We start from the raw sequence: 14,705 nt of genomic DNA, 5'->3' as shown, positions 1-14,705 counted from the left end.
AGAGTACAGTGTTTGACTTAAGGGAAAAAAATCAAACCGAGAGACAGTGTTTCAAACGTTCAGGTGGCCGAAAACAGTTGGTTAAAGAATCGGATGTCTAGAATCATACAGAGCGGGAGGGTTTACTCTGAGAAGCATGACTCCTGATATTGATTTTCAGGAAGTACATTAATAAAGAACTCCTAATTGATTTTTTTTTAAGACTTCGCTTGTTGCCTTTTATTTGAAGGTGCAAAGAAGGGCCTGGGATGCTCAAGTGCTCTAATGAGACGCTTAGCTAACGGATGCACCTTAAACGGAGCGCCTTGGAGTGGGGAGGAAGCAGCTGCATTTAATGACTTTATTCAAGAGATGAGCTAGTTTATGACCAGAGCCATGCTGTCTCCCCAAAATTTTTGAAAATTCAACTGCAAAACATGTGTGCAACAAATAAACATTCGAAGATGTGCAAAACTCCGGCGTTGTTTGGTTTTGCCAACGAGAATTGAAGTGAAACAGTTGTTGCATGGGCTACAGCTTCTGATAAAAAAAGAAAGAAAAAAACCCAAAACCCAGACCAATCAAAGGGCCAGGGTACATACCTGTCCGAAGTGGACTGTGATTGGCCGCCGGTCTTCTCGGAGCTTGGGGTCCTTGGCCTCCACCAGTAGGGATGGCGCCGTCTTTGGCAGCTGCTCTTCCGTGGTGGGGGCACAGCCATTCTCGGCGATGTCCTGCAGGGAGAAGCCCGGTCGGGGGTTGGTGTCGGGGTCATGGCACCTGCCGTGAGCACAGGTGCTCCTTCGCCCCCCACGGCTAAGAGGCCTGCCATGGAACTCCCCCCAGGACAGTGAGAGCCTGTCCTGCTCAAGATGGAGGAAATGGAGGCTAACTCGGCTCTTTGACTTTTAAGGACTAGAGAAACCGAAATCAAATACATTAAATAACAAAGACAACATCATAATTCACAATAGTGGGAAAAACAGTCTTTCATTCTACTACCTTACACGGCTATTTTCATTTTTACATATTCACTTTGTCCACATGCAGACATTTAAAAATTACTTGCAATCACAGCTCATGCATAATTTTACACTCTATTTTTTCCTACTATATTATAAGCATCTCCATGGTGCTACATAGTCATTATAATAATAATTTTAATGGAGGCATAATATTTCATCAGGCAGATATACGATAATTTAATAAATCATTCTACTTCTGTTGGGCATTGAGGTTGCTCCTAATTTTTTTACTTTCTAAACACCACAGTGATAAACATTGCAGTTTTTGTTTCTTTTGGATTATTTCTTTTATGGAAATCTCTAGGAATGAAATTATTAGGTCAAAAGATATAAACCTTTTTAAGGCTTTTTATTCATTCCACCAAATTGCTTTCCAATTTACACCAACCACCAGCAATGGATGCATTATCAGTTTCACGGTACTTGTTAGCCTTATCATTTTAAAAATGTATTGCTAATTTAAGAGGTGAAAAATTAGATCTCATTGTTGTTTTAATTTGCATTACTTTGATTATTTGTGAGTGTGGACATTTTCTCCACATTTGTTTACTGATGATGTTACTGTTTGTGAAAATAATGTGTTCAAGCTCCTTCTTTCTTAGCCCTAGCCTTTCTGGCAGAGAATGAAGAGACTGAAGTCTGAGTTAGGATCTATGACTTAGAGAAAATCTGATATTTTTAAATTCAGACATTCACATTTAATTTGTGCTTCTGACAAATGAAGTCAAATTACAAGGAAAAGAAAAACCCCAACGTGCAAAAGGCAGCTCCTGGCTCCTTTGGCAGGGGCCGGCCATGGACTATACCTACGGGTTCTTTGGGATGCAGGTGGTACCCACTTGTGTGATATGGACCATATGCTTTATTCAAGTTATGAAAGTTGCTTAAATCTTCTCTGGAGCAAGGCAGAGAAAAAATGTGCAAATAGAAAACATTTAAGTCCTTATTTTTTACCAAGTAAAAATAACTCACAGCCAGAATGAAATAAATACAATCTCCAATTCCTTTCATTGCAAAAGCAAATACACATTTTGGTCAACAAAACACATACCCTTAGTACTCATTAAATTCTGCACATAAAAGACTTGACACTTGCTCTTAGCCAAACAGAGAATGGTGGCACATGGAGGGACGTGCTCCCTAATCGAATAATAACACATTAAGGAAGAAACAGATGTAACCTCAGTCTCTTCAACTGTAAAATGGTGATACGGTAGCTACAAGGAGGAGAGGAGATGAAGCAACATAAAAGTGTCTAGAATATTATTACTCAATAATGAACTATATATGGTCCTCAATAATAATTATTGAGTACATACTAATAAGGTGCTCAGTAAACTCTAGGGATTTCTCTTTGTCTCTGTCTCTCTCTCAATTTAACCCCACACACCCCGCGGCAGTCTCTGTACTGCCCGCTAACAACACAGGGAGATGATGACCTCTTGGTTCTGCAGGGAGGGCTTACATCAAGTCTCAGCCCAGCCAAGGCTCAGCGATGAGAGAGGCTGCCGACAGCCAATTAGAAATGGCTCTTTTGGAAAGGGGCTGCCCTAAGGCGCTCAGGTCAAGTGGAACAAAGAGGGGGAGGGGCTCCTTCTGGGCCAGAAAGTAGCAAAGGGCAAAAGAGGCATTTTGGATCCAGGTGGGGTTACAGAGAGGACAGACACAAGAGGTTGAGGAGAGTTAAACAGTAAAAAAATTCACTTTTAGTTCAGAAAAAACATTGCATGTGTGTGAGTGGTTGGCTGAAAAAAAAATGGAGCTGTACGATAACATGGTAAGAAAATATTGATATTAATGAAAACTATAAGATGATAGCTATTTAAAAAAAACTATGTGGTAGTTTTGGGAAAAGCACCCTAGTTTAAGCTTATAGGTAAAAATGCTGCCTTCTAGTTTTGTTTCTACCATTAACTAGCTGGCTGATCTTTCCAGTGCTCTGAACCTCTCTGCAGCCAGTTCTTTATTTTTATAGTGGGGAGACCACCACCTGCTTGGCGAACTTCCAAGCCCCAGGGAGAATGGGTTCAATGAGATGAAATGGAAGAAACTGTGACAAATGTTAGTCCTGTGCAAACTGGATGTTACATCCTCATTCCTGCAAAACGGGAAGAGCACCATCTAAACAGAAAAGCTGCCTCGTGTGAGCACCTCTTGCTGGCAGGCACTTTTCCAGAACCTCAACCTTCACTATCACACTTAGTATCCACAACAATCACAAGTGAAACAGGATCAATGGCTCTTTTATAGGTAAGGAAGGGGCTCAGAGTGGGCAGCTCACTCAAAGCCACACAGCTGGCAAGTGGAGGAACCCAGAAATGCTCTCTGGGACTTATACGATATGGACCCATAACAACCGCACCAGTGAAGGCATTCTGAGTTAGGAGGTGCTCCACAAAGCATCAGACATCAGATGCCATCCCTACTCGGAAACCCCTCTTGCTATACTGATCTTGTGCTGCTTTGATATCTTACTTTTCTTATCCCTATAGACTGTGAATTCCTTGGGGCTTGGGTTCTCTGCCCCAGAGCCTTGAATATAGCACATGTTCTCCAATAAATCCTTGTTAAGTTGAGATGAATATTTGGAAGGCAAATGTTGCCAAAATACAAAGGTGCTTGTGCATCAGAAAGCAGGGCTGCACATCAATTTTCTTTAGTGAGAAGATCCGAAGGTGCAAACGCCTTCTCACAAAGTCCCGGGGCTTGCCCTACTGATGTATTAACTTCTTCACTATTTCTTCCACACGGGGAAGGACAACGCCTCCTTCCCGGGATCCCAGCGAGAGCAGGGTGGGAAGAGCCCCAGCCAAGAGGGAAACAGGGCCAGTTCACCTGCTCTAGAGAGTCTGCCAGCAGAGATCTTACACACAGCAGGATCCATCTCAGCAACTTTTGGTACCTGTGATTAAAGACATTGTGCTCTAAGGACTAATTGAGAAGCTGTCAGCAAAGGGTCTGGGAAAACAGGCACTCTCATACCCTTCTGGTGGGACTACAAATTGGCAATTTATCTCAAAACCCTAAGAGAGGTGCACGCCCTTTGGCCCATTAATTTCATTTCTAGAAATTTATCCTAATGAAATAATTAAGAATTCCTTCAAGGTTTTACCTATAAGGATATTTGCCTAGAAAAAATTGGAACTGACTTAAGTGTCCAACAATGGGATTGATTAATGTATATATGTCCACCAGATAAAATTTTATGTAGCCGTTGATTTTTTATTTATTTATTTTCCTTTGGTGAGGAATATTTGCCCTGAGCTAACATTTGTGCCAATCTTCCTCTATTTTACATGGGATGCCACCACAGTGTGGCTTGATAAGCAGTGCCAGGTCCGTGCCCGGGATCTGAACCTGTGAACCCCGGGCCACCGAAGCGGAGTGCGTGAACTTAACCACTACACAACTGGGCCAGCCCCTTATGCAGCCATTTAAAATGGTGACATGTGGAAGAAACATTTAGTGTCTGGGAAATGCTCAGAATATGATAAGTGAAAATGCAGGTTATAAAATAAGATCATTTTCCTTTTGCTTATCTGATTTGTTGAATTTTCTCCAATAAACATGGTTTTTTGTTTGTAAACAGAAGAAACTGACTGTTGAGATGTCATTTTAAAAAACAAAACCAAGGGGCTGGCCCTGTGGCCGAGTGGTTAAGTTCGCGTGCTCCGCTGCAGGCGGCCCAATGTTTCGTTGGTTCGAATCCTCGGCGCGGACATGGCACTGCTCATCAAACCATGCTGAGGCAGCGTCCCACATGCCACAACTAGAAGGACCCACAACGAAGAATATACAACTATGTACCGGGGGGCTTTGGGGAGAAAAAGGAAAAAAAAAATAATTAAAGAAAAAAAAAACAAGAAGCTGACAGGGGGCGTAGATCTGTTCCTTCCCGAAGGGTCACACAGGAGGAAGACAGGAGACAGAGCTGCAGATCAGAGGCTGCTGCAGGGTGGCAAATCTCTTCCCAGGAGCCCTACAGCTCTGCTCAGAGCACTGGGGCCCTACCAGTTCCCACCCCTCAGTAAAGCAAAGGAGTCTGAAAGTAATTCAATTCCTACCATCTTCCCTAAGCGTCAGCTGGAATCAAAAATCATGACTGAGATCTAATCTCTAGCTGTCTGTGGAGAAGGCAGGGGCAGCATGCGCTAAGTCCTTGGACAGAGCACCCGTGAAGTCAGGCGGTAGGAACCCAGAGGAGGAGGAGGGCCCTGAGTGACCTTAGGTAGGAGCTGGGATGGGGGTTGGACACAAAAGGAACTGAGGATAAGACTTCCTGAGGCAGAGATGCGAGAGGGGCATTCCTGGCCCAGGGGAGGGAGAGCAGGGAGCCTGGTTAAGGAACAGCAGGTGGTCCAGCCACTGGGGCATTCCAAGAATCCCCCTGTCAAGGAGGTGGAAAGTTTGAAAGGTCTGAAAGATTTCAACCAAGAGAGTGACTTGCTCAGAGCTGTATTCTAGAAAGATTGCTCTGGTGGCTGTATGGATGACCAGAAAGGAGCTAATCCCATGTCAGCCATGTCCTTGGGGTACGTGCACGTGGGTATTTGGGTACCAGCTGCTCCAGAGGTGGGATATGAGAAAAGGACAGGATGAGAACTTGCATTTACTGAGTAGCTACTAAGCGTTGCTGTTTAAACTCATTACCTCTTCTAATCCTTACAGTAACCCACTAAAAATTGATATTTCCCCTCATTTACAAATGAGAAAAACTAGGTTCAGAGAGATCTAGTAACTTACTCAAGGTCACACAGTTAATATCCTACACAACCAGCAGTGAACCCAACTCGTCTGCCTCAGAGGCCCAAATCCCATGCCACAGCGCTGGGGACCGAAAGGCCCCGTGGGTAAGAGGCAGAGGCCTTACCCTCTCTGACTCAGACTGCTGGTCTCCATTCTCAGATCTGTGCAGTGCCCTTCTTTTTTGGTCTACTTCACACCACAGCAAATGCAAATTAGAATATGAATATTGATATCAAAATAGCATCCAAAGTTGGAATTTCTGTGATTGAGGCTGCAGCATACTTTAACCTATCTGGAGACAGGGAGCTGACAGTTGTGTGCTAAGGTGTGAAAATGTCTGTTCTACAAGAGTCTACCTAGATTTTCCTGCCCCACACACGCTTACTCACCTCCTTTAATACACTAGGAAATATTTGGCCAGGAACTCCAGTCTTTGCTAAGCCAGCTGTGAATTTCTCCTTTCAATCACAGAGACTATAAATGAACAAGCTCGATTTATCTTTTAAGATAAAGATTTTAAAAGGGCTGTGAAATGAGCCCACTGGATTAAATCATTTTGATACTGATTAAAACAGATAATTTTTCAGGGGTTCCCCAATAGGCAAAAAAATGACATCCTTATGTGAATATCTTAATGTTCCTTGCAGGTGAGAAGGAACATGTGTGCCGCCATCGCTTTTAAAACCTGGCATTCTGATGCCAGGCTTGTGTGGTGCTGCAAGAGAATGCTGCTGTTTGGTGACAGGCACAAGCCCCGCCACGCGGCATTCTTCTGCAGGCAGGGTCTGGAGGGAGATACTCCAGAGGAAAGCACTACATTCTCCCTTTAGAAAGTGATGGCTGGGTAGCATCTTTGCCATTTCCTCTTCCTAATTTTGAGCAAGTCAGACTTCAAAAGAAGCCAAGCTATAGAAGAACTTGACCACCTTGCTCCCATTTATCCAGAGAAATATGTTATCATCCTTCTTTTTTTGTTGTTGGGCTGAAGCAGAGCAGGTATGGAATAAAGCCACACTATAGTATCTATTAACAATTACTTGCCAATGGTCACACGGATACTCTGAAAGCTCCTATTCCAGGTGCTTTGAAAATCTGCAGCACAAATGAACAAGGGATGGAGAAGGGGCTCTGCTCAGTCATATTAGAGATGGACCCTCCAACACACCACGGTGACCTCTCCAGAGGTCGGCCCCACATTTTCTATTTGCAATTCAAACCCAAGGCGAGAGTGAAGAGGGCGAGATTGGGTTCTTGATTATATCTGCAAGGTCACTATTGCTATGCAGAGTTAGAGGAGGCCAGGTGGCAACCCAGTACATTTGAAGACTAGATCTTTGTGGGGAACTGCCTCAATTTCATAGCAGAAACCAAATCTGAGATGTCTGCATTAGACTCATCTGGAGAGCCACGTAGATATGCTGCCATATAAAGGGGGGGGGGGTGGGGAGCAGGGAGAAAAAAGCCAAGGAAACATTTTCTACTGCAGTGAGAGAGGTCAGACGAAGCCAAATCCTGAATAGCTCGAGAAAGGGAGCTGGAGAGCACTGAAGAAGACCAAGTCCTGTCTGGACTGAACAACGCTGGAGTTTCAATTACAAAATAGCTCTTCCAAGAACAACTGCAAAATATCAAGTCTGTAGAAATCTGTAAGACCGAAGGGGGGGAAAAGTGAAAATTGAAAAGGGTATACTAATAGATCTGTCAACAGTCCGATGGTGACAAGCCACATTTCTATAAAATGCCTTCACCATTTGTGTCACCTGAAATGTACTGACACTCTCTATAGAACATTATTTGCTGAAGCTATTCTTGAAAAGACTGGCCGGGGAGGAGGAGAGGGGAGGGGAAGATCGGCTTTAGACACTATCAAGGGAAGAAAAGGGAGATGGCGTGGAGGGAGAGAGATCTAGATTGTTTAAGCGAACCTTTGAACAACATCAAAAAACCTGAGTGTAACTGGTTATTTGCAGAAATGTTACATATCATAAAAAGGGGATTTTCTTGAGGCCCAGTGCTTACGTGTATGAGGAGGGAGGCAATGGTCTGCAGAGAGCAGATGTGACCGGTGAAGCACATCTGTCCTCTGCATGAGGAGGGACCCTGTTCTTTGCTTTAAGTAATATTCTAATGCCAGCCAGAGCCCGGGAGCCAGTCATCAAGGAGGGAAAATTTGGTGAGAGAATTCCCCCCTCCCTGCCACTCCATTTTATACCTGCAATCCAACTCAGTTACATGCGACTGGGATAGAAGATAAAAAGGTATATTTAAGGACTTAAATAACAGCCAAGTAAAGAATTCCAGCTGCCAGTCTCTGGCAGGGTGCAACAGACCACAGTTAAGTCTATCTGAATTTACACTACAGGACTTTTATTTCGGGACTTGAATCTCAACTGTTAAAAATTCACTCTCAGCTGAAACTAAGAATTTAAATGCTTAGTCAGAGCAAATTATTTTGCAATTAAAAGGAAGGAATCAATTCCTTTGACCATTTCAAGTTAATGAGAGGTCCTTTCTGACTTCATAAAATTAAAACTGCTTTCAATTTTTAAAAAACTGTTGAGCTAGACAAAGGCCCTTATTAGAGTGGTACATTTGAGGGGCGTAGGGATAATGAAGCAAGTGATCCCAAACATCTTTTGGAAAACAAAACACTTGTTTCAGGACGGTAGTATGAAATATTGTAGCGGTAAGAACACAGATGCTGCAAGTAGGTGGACCTGGAATCGAATCCTGGCTTTGCCAGGCTCTGACAGTGTGACCTTGGAATGGAATCCTGGCTTTGCCAGGCTCTGACAGTGTGACCTTGGAATGGAATCCTGGCTTTGCCAGGCTCTGACAGTGTGACCTTGGGCAAACTTCACCTCTGAACCACAGTCTCCTTACACACGAAATGGGAATAATACCCCCAGGGTTGTTCTAAGGATTAAATGTGAGAGCTCCTAGCTTGGACCATCCTTAGTAAGTGCTGAATGAAGGGCGGCAACAATAATGATGACGACATTCATAACAACATAAAAATGCTCTCTCTATTATATTAGCCTCCCTGTAGAAGTCTGGAGAATCAGGTAGGGGGACTCTTAGCAAGGATGTAGTCTGTATGATTTCATACAATTTTACTGACGGTCCAAAAAGACAAGCAGAGCCTCTCCCTGCCCCCTAAAGGTCTCAAACATGAACTGCCAGGCTCCTCTCGGTTACTCCACCACTGTGAGGAGAGCCCACAGCATCCTCCTCAAACCCACCTTTTGTGCCCTGTGTCTGCATGGTGGCCATGTGCATGCAGAACCACGGCAGTCATTTCCCTGGAGATGCTTCTTGCTTTTGGTCACAACCAGCCCCAGGGCAGAGGTCAGCTGGAGGGGGGAGCTGTGCTGGGATGGGGAGGCTGAGCCAATTTCTACAGAACCCTGTGAACCCCAGGCCCTGTGGGGTGGGCGAGGGACAGACCAACAGCGGTAACTCTGAACTTGCTTGCCTTTGTGGGTTTAAGCCAGAGTCTTAATGTTATTTGAAGACAGTTTTTTGTCTGTGAATATTTATAACAGTGTGAAAGCTCCCGGACAGCTGGTACTGCATTCTGAAGTGTGCTAACAACACTGTATCAAACAGCCCTCTATTGATCACATCATACTTTTTTGTGGCCATGCATTTCAGACACGGTGCTTAGACATTTTGAATAAGAACTTCAAGTACCTTTTGCTTCAAGCGGTTTTTCACCTCTTTTATTCCCATTTTTGCATGATCTTTTGCCTGCATGAAAAATTAATTTAAGTTAAGATTCCCTTTCTGTTTCCAGCAGGGACTATGCTTGATTTCAGTCCGTCGCGGATCACCTTCTCTGATTACTGGAAAAAGGAAGGAAAAATGGGATCATCAAGTCGAAAACATAATGGCTATGAAAACAAATACAATGTTAAAAGGTTAAAAAAAATCCCTTAAAGAGGCTACAGAGATTTTATTTTCTGCATTTTGATGGCACTGAATTTTTTTTCCCCTTCCGAAGCCCTTCTTCTGCTCTCTGTAATTATTTATCTCAGCAGTCTGGTGACAGCTACCAGTAAGAGTAGAGCAGCAGCTTTTCTGTCTGCAAGATTCAGAATATCTATTACATTTCACTAGGGCAGGGCCTCAGGACCAATTTTCTGCCCAGGCTGAATGGCCTGAACAGACACATTGCTTGGTTTCTCTAGTTCCATTTCTTAAGTCTCATTTCAGCAGACACGCTGGCTTTTATTTTCTGTCATTTTAGACCTGTGTGGTTCTGTTGGCAGCCACCCACCCCATTAAAATAACTACAATTTAAGCACAGAAAGGACTAACAAAATTAAAAATGGAAATAAAACAAAACCACCCCAGTTAAGTGGCTCAGAGTCAAATTAGCAGGCAAGAGAAACCATGAGAAGAAAATACTTGAGGCTTGTAAAAGATGGAGCATCGGGAACCGACGTGTTCTCCCATGTTCACTCTGCTGTGGGCAGGAGTTTCACAAACAATGCATTTCCTATAGGGCAGTCATCAGAGAGATGATGAAGGATTTGGGACAAAAATTAGGGGATGTGTTTCCACCATGAACACTCTTCAGTAACCTGCAAAGGAGCTGCCTTCTTTTGACATAATAATGGGGATACCCATAGGAAAGGTTTGCCAGAACACCAGGTGGGCCAGGCCTCGGGTCCCAAGGACACTGGCATGCAGCAGCCAGAATTTTAGCCACCCAGCCTACGTTTTAAAAGCCCAAACCAGTAGCCTCCCACTTCTCTATCACAGCAACCGTGAGCAGAAACACTTTAAATTAAAAATGTCAGTGACCTGGTCATAAAATATCACTGCTAAATAATTCTAAGAGCATTGAGAGCTTTAGGAAATAGCACAGCGGCCCCTGAATCCTCTCTGCTGTATTGGATCAGGTATATTTAAGAGTTCTGTTATGCTAAGGAACAGATCTGAGACCTGAGACCAAGACCCGTACTTACAAACTTATAGACAGTCTTCATGGCCGGGTTTGCTTTCGTTTTTACAGTATTCAGAATTGCTCCACTTCCTTTCTGTAATAAAAATGTCAATTAGCAATTTGGACTGAAGATACTGTAGGCCAACACCAACAAAGACCTCTTCTCTTGAATCAAGTTGAGCAACATTTCAAGAGTATGTAATTTAATTAGAGAAACAGGCCTAGATAGTAACTGGTCCCGGGCCATTAGTTAAGCCCATGGCAGATTCACCAGGGGTGGGCATTGAGGAGGAGGTCGGGATGAGGATGGAGATAACCAGCTGAGGGTGGACTCTAGGCTCACTATTTTGCTTGGCACCAGTCCGCTGGCTGGAAGGAAAGCTCATCACAGGCGCTCTGAGGCAAGGGTTTCCCCAGAGTAATCTACAGCTTCTCAAGAAATTCTAGCTACCACAGACAATGTCAAGGTAAGTTTAAGACAAGGAACTCTACAGCTAATGCTAAACCGGCGCAGAAAATTGGGGGCCTGATTAGTCAGGATTATCTGGCTACTCTGGAGACATGCTACCCTCAGCCATGCACCTTCCTCTCCTCATCCTGGTTTTCTGTGTTGCCGCTTTAAATCACAAGGAAAGTAGGCTGCGTTCCTTACACCTATATCTTAAGAAAAGGAAAGAATAGCCATAAATGTTAATCATTTCTCGGCTCAGCTTCTTTAGGAGAGCAGAGGAGTAAGAGGGGGAGGGAAGGCTTTCCCAGTACACAAAGGAAGCAATGAATGGATATGGTGCATGCAGGCTCCGGACATTTTGTGAGAGCTCATTGTGGGGACATCATGTGTCAGGCTCTGAGGGTACTGAGCCACAGGAGGGCTGCTCTCTGCCTTCACAGACCTCCAGTCTGGAGGGGCACAGGGTAAACACTGACAACCTGAGGTGATGAGAGCTGTACTGGTCGTGTGCACAAGGAGTGTCGGGGCAGCTCACTGTCTCAAAGGTCAGAGAAGGCATTAGAGGACAAACCGTTTGGCCTGGTCCATAAAGAATGAGTAGGAGTTCATGTAGGGGATAGGAAGGATAAGAACATTCTAGGGATAGGAAACAGCACATGGGAAAGTGCCAGGGTGTGTTCCATGAGTACCAAGTGGTCAGTGTATCAGGGGAGGAGTGGCAAGCGAGGCTGAGAGGCCAGATGGGTCAGCTCATGAAGGGCGAGGGTAAGGAGTCTACACTCCAGAGGATTTTTAATCAAATGGATCACATAATCAGATTTGTGCGGGTTTCGAAAGATAATTCCAACTTATTCAAACTGAGAGACTGGATCAAGTGGGTATATAAAAGAATAAGATACACTAATGTAATTATTGGGATTAACTTTTAGCACAATTTTTGGTAACTGCCTGTATTAGAAATTTTGAGCATTAGTTAAAAACATTACAATTTGACCTAGAAAGCATTCTATGTTGTAGGACAATATGAAATTTTCACCCACTCATTTATTCCATAGTGCTTTCCAAAATTATTCAGTATCCCATTTCAATGGTCCTTTGGAGTATTAAAACTCCCTTTATCAATCAATCAACAAGTCCTTATTGCTTGACTATGATTTGCCAAGTGCTGTGTTTGGCCCTTCAAGAAGAACAAAAGAAGTCTTTCACTGAGGAATTGCTTACTCCTGGCCAACTGCAGCCACTTCCAACCGACCTGCCTTGGCAGCAGAGCACTTGGCCCACAAGCAGGAGAGAACACATCACATTATGCTGGAGTTGCCTGTCTGTGTTCTAGCCCCCTAATGAGACGGGGAGCTTCCTTAGGGCATGGCCTGTGTCCTGCTCCCCACTGTATTCCCAGGACCCAGTGTGGCACCGGGCACACAGTAGGCCTTCAGCACATACTCACTGATAAACCCATGTAAAGGAAAGGCAAGAATTTGAATTCTCTAGTGGCTTCTGAAGTCCTAAGCACCTGGCTTCCAATACAATAAGAAATTGTTCACAACAACAGTGAGGGGATGAAAAATTCTCTCAGTGATGTGTCCCCCATTTTTTCAGGAGCCTTCGCTGTGAAAAATATTGCAGAGCAGCAAGACGGTCACATTTTTGGTTTTTCCATGAAAACTTCCCAGTTGCACTGGTCCGAGAAAGAGACCCCCCCCTCCCCCCACCAGAGATGCTCTAAGATGACCACACCTATTCAACATGCGTTGGCCAGCTCCCTGAGACCAGAAGCTTCTCCTGGCTCTCCTCACCCTCACCGAGGGATGGCTTTGGACAGTCTCATCCTGCTAGGCTCCACCTGGCACTAGAACAGCCTGGCTTTACAAACAAGACCATCTTCAGCTGAGAGAATGGAGTGCCCCAGGCTGAATGACAGCCTTGTGGATGGCCTTAGAAGCAGAGGGCTGCCAGGAGGCTAAGGAGGGGCCCAGGTGGCTCTGTGGTGGTACACACTTACCCGGACTGTGGAGAGCCACTGATGGTACAGTTTATCGCTGCCTGGGGAAAGAGGAGTCAGAGAAGCTGTTATCGAAAGAAGCTATGTGCCCTCAGGAGTTCCTCAAATTGCTCTCAGCATGGAGGGCTTGGAAAGTTCAAAATCTGGAGAACCACGTGGAGACTCCCATGCCCCATTCTCTGAAGGAGGCAGGAATGAGCTGCCGCCACAGGCTCTCTTCTTCACACAGAGACCTGATCCTATCAGTGCCCTGAGCACAAACCAAAATCCTCCCCATTGTCCAAAGGAAGAGGTCCGAGCTCTTAGCAAGCCTGCCTCTCTTCTCCAGTCTTGTCTTGGCACCCCCTCACCCGCTGCCTCTCCATCCTGTGTGACCATTCTGTACTACCTTATGCTCCAACCACGAGGAACTACCTCGGGCTCCCTGACCATGCGTCCTTGCAGTCCTCCATGCCCTCACAAATGCTGTTCCCCTTCTCTGGCCACTGTTCCCTCCTGTTCCCCACTGTTCCTTTCTTCTGAGTACCCTCAATGACCAGCTCAGATGTCATTTCCTCTGTAAGCTTCTCCTTTCTCCTACTCCTTCCTCTAAACAGCCCTCTAAAATAGGTAGCATCCATTCAGAAGTCCAAGTTCTCTGAAGCTCTGTGAGCCACCCGAGGACAGGAACCACAGGGCCGAGTGTCCCAGCGTGAGCACTCTGCTGGACACACACTCGGCCCTCAATACCCTTGAGTAGTGACAGGGCAAGAAAAGGAGGTGTTGTTGGGAAACTTGTCATTTTATCTGGTGGGATGAGGAGGTCTTATGGGTGACGGCTCTTCTAGAAGCTCCGAATGACCTTACTTAGTTTAGCAACACAAAAAGCCCGTCTTCTCCTCAGAACTCATATTCACCCATTAGAACACTACCCAAACCTGCCTCCTTTGTGCAGTTCTCAGGTTACAGAGTGAGAATTGATAGAGAACTATTCTAATGGCACAAAAACCTGTTTCTGCTCCTTCTCCTGAGCTGGTTTAATTTGTATGTGTTTTAGTTAAGTATCTCCTCCTCCTGCCAGTGTAAAAGCTCCCTGAGGGCAAAACTAGGTCCCCCATTTCTACTCTGCAGGGCTCTGCGCACAGCAGCTGCTCAGGAAATGCTTAGTGACGATCCGCTATTACTGTGGGCAGACTTGCATGGACGTGCTTAATCGTGCTCTCCGTGCAGCACAGGCTGATGGGGCCTCTAAAAGTGGCTCTGCAGGGGAGATAACGCCTGTCTCTGAGTTTACGGACTGCTAGTTGGATCAGCACTGTAGTCCATACACACGCCCAGAATAAGAGGGGGCCAGCAGCGTGATTCTTATTATTTTGCATTTAGTTTTGACTTTGCTGCCAAAGACTGAGGCCTTGCAACCTGGAAAGAAGACCAGATGGGGACTCAGGAGGGAGGGTCGGTCACTAACACCTCTCTGGGCCTCAGATGTCTCCTGAAAAATGAGGCGATGATCCCTCCAGCCCTAAAGGCCCGCAGAGACCGGGCACTCTGTGGTGACTTCCACATTTTAAA

The 14,705-nt window shown here is 45.0% G+C and overlaps 1 protein-coding gene across 13 annotated transcripts in view; it reads right to left on the bottom strand.

The window, feature by feature from the left end:
* The window catches only part of DENND1A (DENN domain containing 1A), a 513,599-nt gene that overhangs the window by 58,144 nt on the left and 440,750 nt on the right, over nt 1-14,705 (bottom strand). For all 13 annotated transcript variants that reach the window (XM_070518786.1, XM_070518780.1, XM_070518782.1 and 10 more), the window contains 4 exons: nt 13,155-13,195; nt 10,724-10,795; nt 9,444-9,500; nt 582-713 (listed from right to left, as the gene is read on the bottom strand). In XM_070518786.1, coding sequence (XP_070374887.1) covers nt 582-713; nt 9,444-9,500; nt 10,724-10,795; nt 13,155-13,195 — 302 coding nt within the window. The remainder of the gene's footprint in view (nt 1-581; nt 714-9,443; nt 9,501-10,723; nt 10,796-13,154; nt 13,196-14,705) is intronic.

The sequence above is a fragment of the Equus asinus genome, chromosome 10, assembly GCF_041296235.1.
Source record: "Equus asinus isolate D_3611 breed Donkey chromosome 10, EquAss-T2T_v2, whole genome shotgun sequence".
Classification (NCBI taxonomy): Eukaryota; Metazoa; Chordata; class Mammalia; order Perissodactyla; family Equidae; genus Equus; species Equus asinus.
Note: the sequence above shows the minus strand (reverse complement) of the source record. Positions and strands in the feature narration are given on the sequence as shown.